At 40.9% G+C, this 20523-nt stretch overlaps 1 protein-coding gene across 2 annotated transcripts in view; it reads left to right on the forward strand.

Moving 5' to 3' along the window:
- GCH1 (GTP cyclohydrolase 1) overlaps positions 1-20055 on the forward strand; it is a 52893-nt gene extending 32838 nt beyond the window's left edge. Inside the window, exons 2-6 of one of the 2 annotated variants that reach the window (XM_007527374.3) lie at positions 6286-6395; positions 9008-9063; positions 14703-14734; positions 15612-15696; positions 16868-20055. In XM_007527374.3, the coding sequence (XP_007527436.1) occupies positions 6286-6395; positions 9008-9063; positions 14703-14734; positions 15612-15696; positions 16868-16994 (410 nt within the window). In that variant the 3' untranslated portion in view covers positions 16995-20055. The remainder of the gene's footprint in view (positions 1-6285; positions 6396-9007; positions 9064-14702; positions 14735-15611; positions 15697-16867) is intronic. The other variant, XM_060174941.1, reaches the window with a different exon arrangement.
- Positions 20056-20523: the final 468 nt, after the last annotated feature.

Here is a 20523-nt window from a genome sequence, read left to right on the forward strand (position 1 = left end):
CTGCCCGACTCCCCATTAATGACTTTTCTACTACACAGTCAAATCTGCCTTTGAATAGCCTGACTCAGAGAACGCTAACTGTAGTTAAATGATGACTCATTATCTTCAAGCCCTTATTCAAGTAGCAGTGGAGTCACTGAAGGTCAATCTGTGTGGGTGGACATTTGTACATCTTCCTGTGACTCATTTGGCAGCCTGCCCTTCTGAAGGGGAGTAGCTGTAGGTGGCTGCAAAGCACTGGGCATCCCTTCCCATCCTTGTCTCATACTGTGTACACTGGGTTTTCCCAAATCCTAGAAATAACAAGGCTAATGTCTTGCATATATCTAATCTGCCACTGTTTAGATAGCAATGCAATTAGAAAGAAATACAGCTTGTGTTTGGTCAAATTGCTCATCTAGTAAACCACAGGACTTCCCTGTGTGAGATGCCTTGTTTGATCCCTGTATACCACTTTAAAAAGCCTTGTTTTTGTTGTTATGCTTTCTTTCTCAGTGTCTTGACCAACATGCAGCAGAATTTACAGGTTAAGCAAGACAATATACCCAGCAACCAAAGTCTACATAGACAGGCTTACTCTTAAAAACTGTAGGCCCGAGGAGTTGGGCGGTAACTCAGTGGGTTAAGCACACGTGGCGCAAAGTTCAAGGACCCAGGCTTGATAATCCAGGTTCAAGCCCCTGGCTCCCCATCTGCAGGGGAGTTGCTTCACAGGTGGTGAAGCAGGTCTGCAGGTGTCTTTCTCTCCCCCTATCTGTCTTCCACTCCTCTCTCCATTTCTCTGTCCTATCCAACAACAACGACAGCAGCAACAACAATAATAACCACAACAATAAAACAAGGGCAACAGGAGTGGGGGAGGGAGGGATAATGCAGCAGGTTAAGCGCATGTGGTGCAAAGCGCAAGGACCTGCAAAAAGATCCTGGTTCCAGCTGGGCTCCCCACCTGCACTGGGGTCGCTTCACAGGCAGTGAAGCAGGTCTGTAGGTGTCTATCTTTCTCTCCCCATCTCTGCCTACCCCTCCTCTTTCCAGTTCTCTCTGTCCTATCTAACAACAAGGACACCAATCATAACTACAACAATAAAACAAGGGCAACAAAAGGGAATACATAATAAATAAATATTTTTAAAAAGGGTAACTGTTGGTATGCATGAGACCCCTTCTATTTCATTTGGTTTAAATCCCCCCTGCTTAACACGATTCTATTTACATAACCACTTCATTCTATTTACATAACCGCTGTTAACTGCGAAGATTATAGCGGTTTTGAAACCAAAGAAAGACCCAACACTGGCCGCCAGCTATAGACCAATTTCTCTCCTCTCCATGTGTTACAAACTCCTTGAGAGGCTGCTTCTGTCACGTATTTCTCATCTTATAGAGAAATTCCTATCACCCGCCCAAGCTGGTTTCTGCCCAGGAAGATCTACCTGCGAACAAGCCCTGGCCCTCTCAACTTACATTGAAAATGGATTCCAGAAGAATTTAAAGACGGGTGCTGTCTTTGTTGATCTCACAGCAGCCTATGACACAGTCTGGCACCGTGGTCTCCTAGTCAAGATCTCAAGATGTCTGCCTCCATGGGTGGCCAACACTATATCGTTTCTTCTCCAAAACAGAAGATTCCGGGTGCATCTGGGTGACAAGTCTAGCAGATGGAGACTTGTCTCAAGTGGCCTCCCCCAGGGCTCTGTTCTGGCTCCTATGCTATTTAATATTTACATCAATGACCTCCCAGAATCTTCTTCAAGGAAGTTCATCTATGCTGATGACATCTGCTGTGCAACTCAGGCATCCAAGTTCAACATCCTTGAGGAAACACTCACGAAAGACATGTCTCTGATATCTGACTACTGTAAAAAATGGCGACTAATCCCTAGCACTGCAAAAACGGTATCATCTGTTTTCCATCTACACCATGCCTCGGCCTCGAGTGAGCTTAATGTGCAGCTTGGCGATACGAGAATCCGGCATGAAGCCCAGCCAGTCTGTCTTGGCGTTACTCTCGATCGCACTCTGTCATTTCACAAACATCTCATAAAAACTGCAGCAAAGGTGGGCGCGAGGAATAACATCATTGCAAGACTGGCCAGCTCCTCTTGGGGCGCGAGTGCTTCCACACTACGATCATCATCTCTGGCATTATGCTATTCCACTGCAGAATACTGTGCCCCAGTATGGTTCCGTAGCCCCCATGTCCACTTGGTCAATTCCAAATTATATTCCTCCATGAGGATAATTTCTGGAACCATCCGTTCCACCCCGGTTCCATGGCTGCCAGTTCTTAGCCACGTCGCCCCGCCAGATATTCGTCGGGATGCGGCATCATCTAAGTTCATTTCCCACATCTACGCTTGACCGGACCGGCCAATATACGCGGATATCTTCGCCCACCCTGTCCAACGCTTGACGTCTCGTCACCCAATCTGGTCCCCTATGCCTACACTGAACTTCTCTGTTCCAGTCTCTTGGAAACAGAGTTGGCAGTCAGCTGAGGTAAAGAACAAACACCTCATCACAGACCCCTGCAAGCGTCAACCCGGCTTTGACCTAGCACGTTATGATTGGGCCCTCCTCAATCGCTATCGAACAGGCCATGGCTGGTGCGCCGCTATGTTCCATCGCTGGGGAGCCAGAGATGACCCGAACTGCCCCTGCAGCTCCAGACAGTCTATGACCCACATAGTCAACAACTGCCACCTCTCCAGATTCAAAGGAGGTCTCGAAACTTTACATCAGGCTCAACCTGACGCTGTTGACTGGCTACAGAAGAAGGAAGAAGGGCAAACGCTAGAAGAAGAAACCACTGTTAACAAGCACCACCCTCCCTCCAGGGCATTAGTGGCTCAGTGATAGAATTCTCGCCTGCTCCACCCCCTCTCCTTGTCACACCCTGATTTTCACCAGTCACTTTTCTCTCCACCCTCTCTATGTCACATCCTGTTTCCACCCTACTTGGCAATTATATATAAAGACAGCATTGTGAGTTTTAGGGTACTTTAGTTGAGTTTAGCTTAGCTCGGCTTAGATTGTGCTGCGTCCTGCATGAATAAAGAGATACTGCCTACAGCTCAACCATGAGTCCCTGGTTGTCTGTTACCCGCCCGTGAAGCCAGCCTGGCGAAAACAACGCAACCCGTCGAAAACAACAGGTAACACACACACAAAAAAAAAATTAAAAAAAAACCTGTAGGCCCGGGAGTCAGGCAGTAGTGCAGCAGGTTACGCGCGCATGGTGCTAAGTGCAACGACTGGCACAAGGATGCCAGTTTCAGCCCCGGCTCCCCACCTGCAGGAGAGTCACTTCACGGGCAGTGAAGCAGGTCTGCAGGTGTCTATCTTTGTCTTCCCCTCCCCTCTCCATTTCTCTATGTCCTAACAACAATGACATCAACAACAATAACTATAACAATAAAAACAACAAGGGCAACAAATGGAACTAACTAAATAAATACTTAAAAAAAAACTGTAGGCCTAGAGAATGAGCTCACTGCTAGGGCATATGCCTTGCCAGGTGTGTGACCCAGGTCCCAGTGGGGCACCACATGGAAGCTTTGAGCTGTCCCTCTTTTTAAAAATTTTTTATGCTTATTTATTTTCCCTTTTATTGCCTTTTTAAAAAATTGTTGTTGTTATTGCTGTTGTCATTGTTAGATAGGACAGAGAGAAATGGAGAGAGGAGGGGAAGACCGAGGGGAGAGAAAGACACCTGCAGACCTGCTTCACCGTGTGTGAATCGATTCCCCTGCAGGTGGGAAGCTGGGGCCTTGAACCGAGATTCTTATGCCAGTTCTTGTGCTTTGCTCCACCTGCGCTTAACCTGTTGCGCTACCGCGTGACTCCCGTGTAATTTACTTTTGACGTTGAGAGTTCATTTGTTGCCCTTGTCGTTTTATTGTTGTAGTTATTGTTGTTGTCATCATTGTTGGATAGGACAGAGAGAAATGAAGAGATGAGGGGAAGACAGAGACTGGGAGGGATGGATAGACACACCTGTAGACCTGCTTCAACACTTGTGAAGTGACTCCCCTGAAGGTGGGGAACCGGGGCTCCAACTGGGGTTCTCACGCAAGTCCTTGCGCTTGCCCAACGTGCGCTTAACCCGCTGCACTACCGCTGGACTCCCCCTCTTTTTTTGCCTCCAGGGTTATTGCTGGAGCTCAGTGCCTGAACTACGAATCCACTGATCCTAGAGGCCATCTTTCCTTTTTTTGTTGCCTTTGTTATTGTTGTTATTGCTGTTGTTATTGCTGGATAGGACAGAGAGAAGTCGAGAGAGGAGGAGAAGACAGAAGGGGAGAGAAAGATAGACACCTGTAGACCTGTTTCACCACTAGTGAAGTGACCCCCCCCCTACAGGTGGCAAGCGGGGGGGGGGGGGGGGCTGGAACTGGGATCCTCACACTGGTCCTTTTACTTTGCACCATGTGTACTTAACCCACTGTGCCACTGCCCAGCCCCTGCTGTCCCTCTTGCTTTCAGTCTCTTTCTCTCTTCATCTTTTCTTTTGTTTTTCTTTCTGTCTGAATGCAAAAGAAGCCCAGAGCAGTGAAACTGTGTAGGTATGAGGCTCCACCTCCTTAAAAATAAATAAATAAATAAATAAATAAATAAATAAATAAATAAAATACTGCAGAATTAATTTTCTTGAGAGGATGGGGAAGAAGCAATTGTTGAGAAAGCTGATGCTTACAATGCACTCACTGGAAAGATGAGACTATTTTGGAGACTGATAACTGAGGTCAGTATCTGGAACTGGAGGAGTAGTCTGAAGACAATTTAAAAAAATTCATTTATAAAAAGCAAACACTGACAAAAGCCATAGGATAAGAAGGGTACAACTCCACACAATCCCCACCACCAGAACTCCATATCCCATCCCCTCCCCTGATAACTTTCCTATTCTTTATCCCTCTGGGAGTATGGACCTATGGTCATTATGGGGTGCAGAAGGTGGAAGGTCTGGCTTCTGTAATTGCTTCCCCGCTGAACATGGGCATTGGCAGATTGATCCATACTTCCAGCCTGCCTCTCTGTTTTCCTGGTAGTTGGTGGGGTCGTCTGCCCAGGGAAGTCTGATTGGTATCATGTTAGCATCTGGAACCTTGTGGCTGAAAAAAGTTAACATATAGAGCCAAACAAATTGTTGACTAATCATGAACCTCAAGGCTGGAATAGTACAGATGAAGATTTTGGGGTCTCCATTTTATTGATAGTTAATAGTCCTGTTTTAGTTATATTCCAAAGAGTCCATGGCTATACTTTTTTTATTTTCTTTTTTTCCTGAGCCAGACTTCTGATGTGGAGGTGGATCCGTTATTGTCTGGGGAGATGATGGCTGCAAAAAGGACCAGAAAGCTGAATCAGGGAGGAGAGTAGCTCCCAAATATGGGAAAGGTGTATAAATAGTGTTGACTGTAAACCCCATCATTCTGATGTGATCTGGAACCCATATTCAGCTTAGGAGCCTATGTGACCTCTGCATCCCTGTAGATCTGAGCTCACTTTCTGCAGTCATGAGTATGAACGTTCCAAGCTGCCCCAGTATCAGGATCCATCTTCCTCACGTGGAACATAGCATATGTTGTCCACCCTCCCTTCAGAGGATTGAACATTCTCTACCATTGTTGATCCAAGTTGAGGGCAAGATCCTATGGGGCCCCACAAAGGGGTCTATTGTCTTGTTCCTGATAGAGATGACCAGTGTTTTTCCCTTCAGATATGGCTTTCTGCATACCTTTAAGTAGGAAAATGTTAAGTATAAGAAAATATGAAGAAGAAAGCTAAGGCTGTCCATTTCTACCACCAGATTTAACCACTAATTATTGTGACATAGTTTTTCCCTTTCTTGCAAAGAACTTGTAATCCTGCATTTTCTATAGTATATCACAGGCTCCCCCCCCCCCAGCACTTAAAGGAACAGGATTACTTATTTAATGGGAATAAAATAACCAGTTTTAATTTGCATTTTCTTAATATTTCTGTTAAGATTAGCATTCTTATACTACCAAGTTGTATTTACCTATATAGATTGTTAACTTTTCTTTCTTTTAAAAAAAGTTTTATTTATTATTGAGAGAAGTCGCGGTGGGGGGGAGAGAAAGAGAAAGAGAACATGACATCACTCTGGCACATGCATTGGCAGGGACTGAACTAAGGGTCTCATGCTTGAGAATTCAATAGTTTATCTACAGTGGCACCTCCCAGACTGCCATGGTTAGCTTTTCTATTCTGATTTTCTATAAAATTGGAAATGTTACTAAAACAAGTCTCTGGTTTCAGATGTCCTAAATGATGCTATATTTGATGAGGACCATGATGAAATGGTGATTGTGAAGGACATAGATATGTTCTCCATGTGTGAACATCACCTAGTTCCATTTGTTGGAAAGGTAAGATTTCTCTCAATTTGATTAACTCTAAAGCTTGAAATTCTAAATGGCTACCACATGTTCAGAAAATCTGTATCAGACTTGGATACTGAGCTGCTTTGCCATGTGTGTGACCCAGGTTTGAACCCAGCCTCTTCTACCACATTGAAGGGAGCGTTGATGTTGTCTCTGTCTCTTTCTCTCACTCCTTCTCTATTTTTATCTCAAAAAGGGTTTTTAAGAATTATTTATTATTTTGTTATATTTTTATTTATTATTAGAGACAGAGAGAAATTGGGTACAAACAACAAATTATAATCAGGTGGTATATGGAAGACCTCAATTATGGGAATGTCATAATTTTTTTTGGTGGAACACCCAATGTTCAGGTACCATTTTATTGTCTCCTGCTGATCAAGAAGGCAATGAGGTAGAATTCCCAAAGCATAGGTGAAAAATCACTAATTGCTACTAAATCAATTATGCATAGTTAATGTTCAGTCAACACATAGAACAAATGCTGATAATGATACAAATCTATAATTTTATAGTAGGTGGATTGATTGCCACAAAAGAATGTCTACAGTTTGCTTAGAAAAAAGGTTACATTTATATATTAGACATCTTTTTAAAATTTCTTTATTGGGGAATTAATGTTTTACAGTCAACAGTTTGTACATGCATAACATAAAACCCCCACTAGGTCCTCTGCCATCATGTTCCAGTACCTGAACCTCCTCGCTCCTCCACACACCCCAGAATCTTACTTTGGTGCAATAAACCAATGCCAGTCCAAGTTCTGCTTAGTGTTTTCTCTTCTTACATTGTTTTTCAACTTCTGCCTAGGAGTGAGATCATCCTATATTCATCCTTCTGTTTCTGACTTATCTCACTTAACATGATTCCTTCAAGCTCCATCCAAGATGGGCTGAAAATGGTGAAATCACCATTTTTAATAGCTGAGCAGGGAACTGGGCAGTAGCGCAGTGGGTTAAGTGCATGTGGCACAAAGCGCAAGGACCGGCATAAGGATCCCGGTTCGAGCCCCCGGCACCCCACCTGCAGGGGAGTCGCTTCACAGGCAGTGAAACAGGTCTGTAAGTATCTGTCTTTCTCTCCCCCTGTTTTCCCCATCTCTCTCCATTTCTCTCTGTCCTATCTAACAATGACAACATTAATAACAACAACAATAAAAAAACAAGGGCAACAAAAGGGAAAATAAATATATTCAAAAAATAGCAGAGTAGTATTCTGTTGTGTATATATATATACCACAACTTGCTCAGCCACTCATCTGTTGTTGGAAACCTGGCTTGCTTCCAGGTTTTGGCTACTACAAATTGTGGTGCTCTGAACGTGGGTATACACAGATCTTTTTGGTGGGTATGTTTGGTCCCTTAGGATATATCCCCAGGAGAGGAATTACAGGGTCATAGAGTAGGTCCACTTCTAGCCTTCTGAGAGTTCTCCAGACAGCTCTTCACAGGTGTTGGACCAATTTCCATTTCCACCAGCAGTGCAGGAGGGTATATATTAAATATTAATCAGTGCTGTTAAATAGTAAAGATGTAACTTTGCCTTATAGCAGGCCCTATATAAATTTAAGTCTTGGGATACAGGTTCTTTCTGAGTCATAATTATTGCTGTATCCTTTTTTTTTTTTTTTTTTTCCTGTCAAGGAGATGGCAAACTGCAACACATTAAATAAATGGGGCAACCAAGCACAAAAGAGACCATAGAGACCCTCTCTCAGTGTAACAGAATGGGATTTTAAGGCCACTGTGATGTGCAGAATGTCTATTTTAGTCTTTTTTTTTTTTTTTCCCTTAGCAGAGCACTGCTCAGCTCTGATTCCATAAGTGTGGGGAACTGAACCTGGAACTTCTGAACCTCAGGCATGAGAATCTCTTTATTTGCATAACTTGCATATTATATACTATCCCCCCTGCCCAGTGTTTCAGTTCTTCCTTCTCTTTACTCTCTCTCTCTCTTTCCTTATCACTAAAGCACTGCTCAGCTCTGGCTCATGGTGGAACAGAGAATTGAAACTGAGACTGGAGAGTCTCAGGTATGAGAGTCTCCATGCATAATCATTATGATATCTCCCTTGCCCTTGTTTTAGTCATTTAAAGCAGACTTGTGGGCTGGAGAGATAATATAATGTAGCATACCAAACTTGCATTCTCTGTAATTAATGTAATTTTTAAAGTAATTAAAGTATTTTTTCAAAAAATAAAAAGAGGATTTGTGTGAATATATTTTAATGTTATAACTGAATATTAGAGAATATTTCTTCTCAGTAGAGAAAAGAATTTAAGAACTGTATTAAGAGTTTAGCTTCACCAGGAAATACCAGACAATTATTTCATTTTCTTAATATAATATCTTTATATTTTCTTCATTTACTGCATTAATGATAATTTTAAATGGTTATATAACTGCTTCATTTTTTTTTTTTTTGTTTTATTTCTTGTAAGTGCCTCAGTTTTTAAGTCTAGAAGCTCCTGGGTGTTTTAAAAACACAAATTGATTGTGATGAGTTACATAGTAAGTATTTCTTTCCTTCCTTCTTTTCATCATAAACTGCTTCTGTATTTTAACTTAACTCATAGTTTCTTGCCTTTTCTCCAAAGGTTCATATTGGTTATCTACCTAACAAGCAAGTCCTGGGCCTCAGCAAACTTGCAAGGTAAGTATTACTATGGTAAATAGGCAAATTGTTTTATAGACCTTGCTCCTATATGGTGAGAATCTAATCACACTTCTTCTGTGTTTCAGTGTAGATCTAACCTTGGAGTCACATTGCAACTTAAAATTTATAGTTGCAGAGGAAAGTGACATAGTGGGCCTGAAAAATATTCACTTTTTTTTCTCACTTTTCCATTATTTTCCCTCCTCTTGCACTTTCTGCCTGTATCTCCACCAGTACATGTAGTTTTATTTCATACCTTTCACATAAATCTTCTTCGACTGAAGAAGACAGATGAAGCACTCAAGCCAGCCCCATCTTGTCTTCTGCCAGTGACCTGGTTTCATGGTAGTGCCAATGACTGGCTGAGAAAGGGTAGTGGCAGTGAATGGGGGCAGTTGACCTTACCATTTCTATTAGCAATACCCTTCTATGTGACTTGTTCCCAAATAATATGGTCCTGAAAACTGTAAATGAAAGTGCCTTTACTAAAATTGGTTATTTATTTTTACTGATTTGTAATATACACCTGAGTAAAATCAGTGTTCTTGCTATGCAGATCCCCTGGTGCTCTCTCTTTCTGGCAAGATTGGCAACCCTACACCTTTCCCATATGGAAATTCTGGTACTACCACTGATTGCAATAGACCATTCATATGGAAAGATAGATGTATAGTGCATAATTTTAATTTAATGATATATATATTTAAAAGCTTGGTGAGGCTGGTAGAATAGCTCACTTGAATAGTATACTGCTTTGCATGTACACAACTGAGGTTCAAATCCAGCCCACCACACTGGAGGAATCTTGAGTGCTGTGGTCTCAGTCTCTCTCTTGCTCTCTTTCTCTCTCCCTCCTTCTTTATCACCAAAACAAACAAATAAACAAACTTGGTCTCAACATTTGTAGCCTTCTCTAGAAGACCACACTGTGTAGACCATGTATAATACTTAGAGAAATGCATTCTAGTGTGATCAAGTGGAGTTTTGGAATAAATGAAGGGAAAAAGGGCATAATCTTTGGTTATTGCCTTTCCTACTGAAAAGATCTCAAATAATTAAGTTTTTAGGAAACAACAGATGGAACTAATTACTAGCAAGGAATCATATTGCTTTTTATATATTTTGTTAAAAAATTCTTTTTGAATAAGGGTCCATTACATAGAAAAGATTAGGACTTCTTTCAACTGTTTATTTCTTTTTTCGTTTGCTGGGGCTTGGTGCCTGCACCATGAATCCACTGCTCCTGGAGGCTTCCCCCCCCCCGCTGTTGTTTTCTTTATCATTGTTATGGCTATTATTAATTGTTGTTATTGGATAGGACAGAATCGACCTTCTCGTGGTGCATCCCGTGAGTACCCATTTATTGGGGAAACTGACGATCCTTCCTAGCCGACTGAATCCACATGGATCCCAGTCACTTTCAAAGCCAGCAACAAGCAGACATCAGTCTCAACCTGACGCTGTTGACTGGCTACGGAAGAAGGGCAAACGCTAGAAGAAGAAGAAGGACAGAGAGAAATGGAGAGGGGGGGAAGACAGAGGGGGAGAGAAAGATAGACACCAGACCTGCTTCACCACTTATGAAGTGATTCCCCTGCAGGTGGGGAGCTGGGGGCTCGAACAGGGGAAAGTCCTTGCCTGTCCTTGCACTTTGCACCACGTGCGCTTAACCTGTTGCACTACTTTCCAACCCCCTCAACTGTTTATTTCTTTTAAGAAGTAAGGAAGCTGAGTGGCTTAGCAAAAATTCAAGATTCATTTTAATCTTGTATGTGAAGTTTGTTGTATGCTTGCCTTTAAACGAATGACCTTTCAGTGCCTGGGAAGTCAAATATCAAATAGCAAAGCCCTAAGTAACAAGAAAATGCCAGGAGTGAGTTGATCTGGTTTAACTCTAGTAGAAATCTAGAGTAAACTTAGTTTGAATGGAAATTCTTTTTGTTGCTGAAAATCCATGGAACATGTATTGATTTTCTTGTCTCAGAATAATTGGGTGAAATAGTTCAATCTTTTAGAATTGTAGCACCTGGGGGAAGTCGTGGTAAGTTTGTTTATTGAGCACCTACTGTGAAAGGGCACTGTGCCCTGTGACTAGGGCTTCTTGACAGAAATAGAACATAGTCACAGCTCTCAAGAAGGGCACACCTAGTGAGGGCTAGACCTTCTTAGTCTTCCATATCTGTTAAATTCTCATTCATATTTTCCACCTGTCTGTGTTATAGTCTAGAAATTTGTGTCAAATTTGAATTTCTATTCTTAACAAATACTCCTCAAATAGTCTTCCAGAGTAAAGCTTAAAATAATATCTAGTTTTTCAGTTCACAGAAGCTGTGTGATTTATTTTGAATGCTGAGAAGACATGTATTCAACATCTACTCCTTACTTGGGAAAGAAAAGTGAATTGGGCAGGGGACTTATCTCAGTGCTAGACCACCAGATTGGTAAGCCTGAGGTGTCAGAGGACCCCAGGTTCTAATCCTGACACAAACACATACTAGAGACTATTAGTACTCTGACCTCATAAAAATAAGGGCAGAAAGGCACACCAAAAATTGGCCTGGGAGATTGCATAGCAGGTAGAATATATGATCTAAGAGCATGAGATCACAAGTTCATCATATATGCCAGAAGAATGCTCTTGTTCTAGTTTAATCAATTTCCAAAGACACTAAAAAAAAAAGTGGACAAATTAGGAATATGAGGACATAAACAGATAAGTCTCTGTTCATTATACACTCATCTACACAGCAAATACTCAGAAGTAGTCTGTATGAATAACATTTTAAAAAAATATTTTGACTTCCCTGGGAAGACAACCTCACCAGTGTGTCCTGGAACCTCATCTCTACAGATCCCTATTCCACTAGGGAAAGATAGAAACAGGCTGGGAGTGTGGATCAACCTACCAGCATCCATGTCCAGAGGAGGAGCCAGACCTTCCACCTTCTGCACCCCATAATGATCCTGGGTCCATATTCCCAGAGGGATAAAGAATAGGAAAGCTTCTAAGGGAGGGGATGGAATGTGGAACTTTGGTGGTGGGAATTGTGTGGAATTGTATCCCTCTTATTCAGTGGACTTGTTGACCATTTTTAAAATAATAAAAATATATTTTAATGATAAAGGATAGGGGTGGTGTGGAGACTCAAAACACTGCTTATCTCTGGCTTATGGTGATGCAAGGGATTGAATCTGGGTCCTCAGAGCTTCAGACATGAGAGTCTTTTGCATAACCACGATGCTTTCTCCCCATCCCTGAATAACCCTTCTGTGGCATAAGAGTAACTACCAGAGGGAGTTGGGCGGTAGCACAGAGGGTTAAGCGCAGATGGCGCAAAGCTTAAGGACAAGTGTAAGGATCCCAGTTCGAGCCCCCGGCTCTCCACCTGCAGGGGGGTTGCTTCACAAGCAGTGAAGCAGGTTTGCAGGTGTCTATCTTTCTCTCCTCCTCTCTGTCTTCCCCTCCTCTCTCCATTTCTTTCTGTCCTATCCAACAGTGACACCAATAACAACAACAATAATAACTACAACAACAATGAAAAAACAAGAGCAACAAAAAGGGAAAATAAGAATAACTATCAGAAACATCATAGGCTGGCATCATAGGTGATAATAAAAATGTTTGGGGCGTTGCTATTAAAGTATGGGAGTAAAATAAGGATGCCTGCTATTACCACTGTTGTCTAATGTTGAACCTGAAATTCTTGAGAGAAAAATAAGTGTTGATTATGAGAGAAAAGGGATTAATTTTTACATCAGTGGTATTTCCTACTTTAAAAAAGTAGAAAGAAAAAGGAGACGGGGGAGGGAGGGAGAGAGGGAGAGAGGGAGAGAGAGAGAGAGAGATATCAACTCAGGTCTGGCATATGGTAGTTCTGGGGATCAAACCTGAATTTTCAGGCATGCAAGTCTTATGTTCCAGTGTGGAGCTGTTGCCCTAACCTGGCATCTTTTGTTTATATAACAGAAACTAATCTCCTAGGAAATTATCAGAAAAAAATAAATACAGGAATTTGGCTTAGCAAGATACATTTCCTACTTACAATCTTGAAAGCACCACCTTTCAGGTATTATTATTAGTATTAGCCATCACGATTATTGATGGGACTTAGTGCCTGCATGATTCCACCATTCCTGGAGGCCATTTTTGAAAAAAATATTTTAGTTATTTTAATCAGATTGACACAGAAAGAGAGAAGAGAAGGAAAGAGAAAAGAGACCAGAGCACTGCTTAGCTCTGACTTATGGTGGTACTAGGAATTGAATCTGGGACCTAAGAGCCTCAGGTCTGTAAATCATTTATATAATCATCATGCTATTTCCACAACCCTGCTGGAGGCATCTTTCTTTCTTTGTTTTTTTGGTAGATAGGAGAACCAGAGAGATACAGGCAGCACTGTTCTGTTGCTCCTGAAGCTTATCCCTTATAGATGGGACTGGGGGCTTGAACATAATGTGTGCTCCTTACCAAGTATACCAACACCCAGCCCTTGTTCAAAAAATTAAAATACAATCATATTCTTTTGATAGTTTTAATAATATTTATTTATTTATTATTGGATAGATACAGAGAGAAATTGAGAGGGGAGGGGGAGATAGAGAGGGAGAAAAGGACAGAGACATCTGCAGCTCTACTACATCACTCATGAAGCTTTCCCCCTGTGGGTGGGGACCAGGGACTTGAACCTGAGTCCTTACGCACTGTAATGTGTGTGCTTAACCAGGTGTGCCACAGCCTGACCCCTCTTTTGATATTTTAAGAATCTACTGGGAACACAAAAGAAAAGAATCAGGGAGGCTCCTGGCTACCATCAGACTGAGTGGCAACTAGTAGTGTATCTGTTACTAACTTTATCAAGCAGAGCAAGTATAAAGGAGCCAGTTGTCAGTACTCTCTGAGCAGCAGTGGGAGAAGAGTCCTAAAATGCCTCATAAGCAAGGCGATCCTTATCATGGCATTCATAAACACGAATGAAAGGCATAATTTGAAAGAAAAGAATTTTAACCTGAATCATACTTACACAAGTAATTAATATGGCCATCTTTACATTTCACAACTAGAGCGAGAGTTGTCATCAAAGAAAAATTCATCACTTGATAGATTGTGTTATAAGCTGGAGTCAGGAGACTTATGGTGGAGGGTGTATTTAATCATAGTGAATGCTTACTTTGACCTCTCTTATAAAGAGCTATCTGAAGAAGTCTAATCAGCTCTAATCTGATTATCATAATAGGTTTAGTTGGTGCAGTAGTTGACAATGGCCTGCTTTTAATTAACAAATAGTCTTCTTGAAAATTTGAACTTTAAGCTGTTAATTAAGCAGTTTGATTAATGATCACACTTGAGGCTTGCCTAAAATTGACGATCTGTGAACTATAAAATGACTTGTGTGAATTTTGTGCTTAATTTACCTGTCTTTGGGGCATAAGGAAACACACTCTGTGGTTGGTTGTAATATTTACCCATCCCATCCCCCTTTATTTCCCTGAAATTTTTATCTTTCTGTTCTCCTATAAGTATCAATGCCTTGCTCAGATCCAATTCTTACTTCAAAGTTCTTATGGACTTAAGAGAAACCATACCAATTTCACTTCAAACAATTCACAACTAACTGAGGCAATTTTTTCTTCTCTAGGATTGTAGAAATCTATAGTCGAAGATTACAAGGTAAAACTTTAATCTATTTGTGGGGAAAAGAATTTAAGAAAGATACTTTTTGCTCATATTACAAGGTTAATACATACGATTTATGAAAATTAAAACTTCATGAGAACATAAAATATTCTTCTGCATCTGAAGTTGTCAGAATAAATCACTGCAGTATCTGCACATTCCTTCACATTTGTATGCATCAGTCAACAATGTAACATCAATTTATTTTGAATGTATCTAAAGAAAAGTGGGCTTTCACTTGACAGCTCAAATGTTTTTTCCACATACATGTAACTATATCATTTGTTCTAGCTGCTTAGTCTTCCACTGTATTGATTTACTCAAACCTGGGGTAGATAGACATCTGAGGTCTCTGCTAGTTTTCAAATAGATACAGTACTGCAGTGAACACTTCCTTATGTATTCAAAGATGCGTTGTCTAGTCAGCACAGGAACTGAGTTATGGAAGATAAATAATGAATGTTTTCAACATTGCTCAAAGTGCAGTTCAATAATTGTATGGCAGCCCCTTTGTTAGTCCTATGTGAGCTATTTCTTCGCTCTGCTCTAGCTCCATGAAGGTGCTTGTACCAATATCCTACAGGTCTCACTGCACACAAAAGAGACAGGTGCCATTCTCACCCCCTGTCTCAGTGGTGCTGGGGGGCATCTGGGGTTCCTTAGCTCTCTCTTCTTGTGACCCAAGATCTTCCAGCTGGACCTGTGGCCAGACAATACAGACAGATAAAGATCTGGTGTGTCCCCACTAACTGAGGCACCTCAGAGAAGCTTGATTTTTTTTTTTTTTTTTAAAGATTTTAAATATTCTCAAGACAGGAGATTGCCTGTTTGTGCCAGACTCTTAAACTGAACTCCCTTGCCATACCCACAGTTCAGGAGCGTCTTACCAAACAAATTGCCATAGCAATCACAGAAGCCCTGCGTCCTGCTGGAGTCGGAGTAGTGGTTGAAGCAACGTAAGTCCATATTTGCCTTGTGTCATAATGTTGCATGAAAATAAGATTTACTGCTGCTTGATTTGGGTAATTTAGGGTGAGAGGTTGTGAAGGTGCAGGAAACACAAGCTTAAGTGATTTGGGCAACCAGTAGCATTTTGTGTCTTGAGTCATTCTTTAGCTGTTTCTCCAGGGCTTTTATAGTATTTTGTCATACATTAAGAAAAAAATAGAACCAAAAGTGGTGACAGATGACAAATGAAGACACTTCAGGTACAGGGAACATTAAGGGCTTCACACAGCTTGTGAGCAATGTTTTTCCACAGAAGGAGCCACTAGGCCAGCCAGATCTCGCGTGAGCAATGTTTTTCATCCATTCAGTCTAGCTTCTATAGGGGGCTTAGCCACACTGTGGTCATTGCTCACTGGGTTCTGCCTGGTGAGACCAGCAGACTTTAGTGTATCTCAGAATGTTCATCCTAATGATGCAAGATTCTGAGTTTCTGAAGCTGTGTATTTCTGGAGACCTATTTTATTTTATTTTACGTTATCTTAATCTTATTTTTTGCATAGTTGGGACCTCGTCTGTGTAATTTCACCATTTCAGGCTGACCTTTTTCATTCAAATACAGAGAGACAGACATAGAGTGATAGGGGTAGGGGAAAGAGGGTAAATAGCATAATGGTTATGCAAACAGACTTACATGCCAGAGGTTCAGTCCCCTATACCACCTGAAACTGGAACTGCGCAGTGCTCTGGAAAAAAACTAAAAGAGAGAGGGATAGACAGGGCCAGAAAAATAACTCACATGGATAGTGAACTGTTTTGCACTGTGGTATTGAAAGAAGCTTCGGTGCTGTGGTGTCTGAACTCTCTCTCAGCCTCTGTTTCTCTCTCAAATCAAATTTCTCTAATAAGTGGTATTTGGACACACTTGGTGACTATGAACTCAGACCTCTTAACCTTCTTTTTGTTAAATATTTCTTTTCAAGAGTAAGACTGACCAAAGCTCTGCTCAGCTCTGGCCTCTGGTGCCAGGAATTGAACTGGGGTCCTCTGAGCTGCAAGCATCAAAGTCTGGTGTTCTCCCACTGTACGCATATCCTTAACCACCTGGCCTGATGTTTATTTTTAAAACCAAATCATCAACTGTCTATTCCTTTAAGCCACCTTTGTTATCTTGTTTTGTAGACACATGTGTATGGTAATGCGAGGGGTACAGAAAATGAACAGCAAAACTGTGACCAGCACGATGTTGGGCGTGTTCCGGGAAGATCCAAAGACTCGGGAGGAATTTCTGACTCTCATTAGGAGCTGAACTTCAGAGTGTGTTGTGGGTTTGCAGGTCTTGTCACTAGGCATTGCTTGTCAAATCTTAATTGTACATTCCATTCTCAGTTTGTTACAAAGAATTTATTTCTTGTCACTGTGTTTAATAATTATTTATAGCAAATAAATTAAAGTGATTAATAAAGGGGTGAGTCCCCTACTTTCTTCTTGCCGCCTTTTAGTGGCAGCATTCAAACAAACTGCTGATAGTGTGAGTTGTATATACAAAACCACTGTCATTCAGATAACATGAAGGTGAGTTTGGTTATTTGATTCTAAGCATAGGCTTCTTAGGGATGGGAGGAAACTATGACCAATACACTGTTTTTTTTTTTTTTTCCCCTACACTACAAAATGGTGTACTACTTAACAAGATTATGTTCACTCTACAGCCTCACTCTGCAAACTTAAAGCCCAACAGGATTCACTTAATCTTGTTAATTAAACTACCGGTAGGGGTTGGATGGTGGCACACCTGGTAGAGCAAACTTGTCACAGCTCTCAAGGACCCAGGACCAAGTCCCTAGTCCCCACCTGCAGAGGGAAAGCTTCACCAGTGGTGAAGTGGTGCTGCTGATACATCTTTCTCCCTTGCTCTCTTCCCTTCCCTCTCAATTTCTCTATCTCTATCGGATTAAAAACAACAAACAAATAACAACAAAGACACAACCACTTGGGTTTTTTTTCTATTTATATTTTAACTGTCTACTTGTAATATTAGTCACCAAGGGAAGGTGGTGCACTGTTTGCTTTTTTTTTTTAATGAGTTAAAAAAAAGGATACATTTCTACCTTCTATTCTTTTTAAAATTCAAGTACAGGGAATTAGTTCCTGGAGTTGTTTACAAGTATATTCTCATGTCAACCTACAGGGATTTAGACAGTTAACTCTCTGTGCCTTGATGAGGATATCATACAATTTAGGGTACAGATACTTTTACCTTTTTTTTAAAGCTATTATTTGATAAGACCTAGTAACGACACTGCAAAAAACTAGTCCTCACACTTAGACATTTTTGGAACCTTACTTTGTGTTCCTTGTAGATGCCTCAAAACTTTTCTTTTTAGGCTTATCAAATATTTTTCTAAGTATTTCTGGAAACACTTGAGAGTGCCCTTCATAATTAGGTCTGCAGAATCTTAGTTTCCACAAGCACGAAAGAATTAACTAATTGTGAACTGTGTTATGAGCTCTGTCTGGTGTTTAATGAAAGTTGTATTACTAGTGTCTGTGAAAATGCACTGTGATTTTTCTGGAATTACTTGAAAATTCCAGATCCCCTCATCCTGATTTCTCTTGGGCTTATATGGATCTTTTCTTCAATGTAACTGGCCCATTGGCACAAGACTTTTAGTTCAGGAAACTTTGCCTTATTGATGATTATCTTAAGATTCCCCTACCTCCACCATCCCCAGCCCCACCACCCAACTGTGTGGGTCAAATCAAAATGATCAATGAAAACAAAACCCAATTCCCTTGCAAAAACAAAACGAAAAGCACAGGTACAATTTTTATTTCATGGAAAGCCATTCCATGGAGAAGTTTCTTATTTGGCTGATCTATAAACATTTTATTACCTTAACAAGAACCATGGGAGTCAACGGTAGCTCAGCGGGTTAAGTGCACGTGGCGCAAAGCGCAAGGACCTACTTAAGGATCCCAGTTCCAGCCCCCAGCTCCCCACCTGCAGGGAAGTCGCTTCACAGGCAGTGAAGCAGGTCTGCAGGTGTCTTTCTCTCCCCTCTCTGTCTTCCTCTCCTCTCTCCATTTCTCTCTGTCCTATCTAACAATGACATCAACAACAATAATAACTACGACAACAATAGAAAACAACAAGGGCAACAAAAAGGGAAAAATAAATACATATATAAAAAGAAAAAATGCCCCACCTGCAGGGGGACAGCTTTGCAAGTGGTGAAGCAGGGTTGCAGGTGTCTTTCTGTCTCTTTCACTCTGTCTACCCCTTCCTCTTGATTTCTGACTGTCTCTGTCCAATAAATAAAGATAATAAAAATTTTTTTAAAAAAGAAAAAACGTTAAAAAAATAAAGAATTAACCACAGTGCTTACTCCAACTTTGATGATCCTGTTTGAATTGTGATGGGGGAAAGATGGCAGAGATGATTCTCCCCTACTTTCCCCTCTTAGTTTTCCTTAGTTTGGAATTTCTAAAGTATGGTAGTGGTTGATATTAAGTTTCTTTTAAAATATAACCTGATATAAACCATATTCAGGTTAATATTCAGACATTTAAATGTAGAGAGGGTGGGGATATACCAACAATCCTCTCCCACACTAGGAGAGAGGCAGTAGAAGTATTTGTGGCCGTTCACTCCGGGCCAGACACTTGATAAACAGCTGAATACTGCCATCTCGGAAGAGTCCAGTGAAGGATGAGTCATGACACTCATAGTCCATATGGGGAAGTGAGACCAGAGAATCCTGGTCATCTGCCAAGTTTACATGGCCCAGGAGGGTGCAGAGCCATGATCTTAAGCTAGCAAACAAACTCATGCCTGAGACTCCCAGGTCCCAGTTCAATTCCCCCACACTACTATAAGCCAGAGCAAAGCAATGCTCTGGTAGTAATAATAATAAAACAATAATAATAATAAAAAGATATTTAAATGTAGAATCAAGCACTCAATTCATGCCTGGTATTTTAAAGTAAAAACAGGTATGAATTAGAGGACCAAAGAAATTATTAGTTATAAATTCATCTTTCTGATATCAAGTATATTCTTTTTTTTTTTTTTAATGATTTGTGGCTCTGACATTTCCCTAGCAGTGTTATTATAAAGGTATAATATATGCACAGTCTGTTGTCTCATTGGTAATTATCTTGTTTGTCTTACTGTGGTCTGTAATACTTCAAAAATCACCATTTAATACCCATGGGCTTTAGTCCATTTGGGATTTTTAAGAATGTGAGGTTCACTTAAATATACTGCTCAATTAAATTGAATTTGAATTTCATGTTTGTTTGAATTTTATGTATGTGTGCTTTCTTGAAGTTGGCTCTATTGAAATTATTAAAGTGCTATGACTTTGTTTTTGTGAAAATTGTTTTTATTTGTCCTGGGCAGTGGGGTGGGAATAGCACAGTGAGTCAACCACCTGCTTTGCTATGTGTTTGCTCAGCACAACATGGGAGTATCTTGGCACTGAGGACAGCTCTGATGTCCCCTCTCTATCTCCTCTCTACCTCCTAATCTGAATGAAAGAAGGTGATACAGAACTGTAAAATATGTGGCATGAGGGCTTTTTTTTTTTTTAAAGGTAGTTCCTTTTGAATATTTAGTATAGTTATATCAATATATTTGACCATTTTCATTGCAATCTGTTTCACTAAAGAACCAATCAGGGCAGGGGTAGATAGCATAACGGTTATGCAAACAGACTGTCATGCCTGAGGCTTTGAAGTCCCAGGTTCAATCCCCTGCACCACCGTAAACCAGAGCTGATCAGTGCTCTGGTAAACAAAACAAAACAAAAACACCAATTGTAAAGGCTTCTCAG

This window comes from Erinaceus europaeus, chromosome 16, assembly GCF_950295315.1.
Source record: "Erinaceus europaeus chromosome 16, mEriEur2.1, whole genome shotgun sequence".
NCBI classification, from domain to species: Eukaryota; Metazoa; Chordata; class Mammalia; order Eulipotyphla; family Erinaceidae; genus Erinaceus; species Erinaceus europaeus.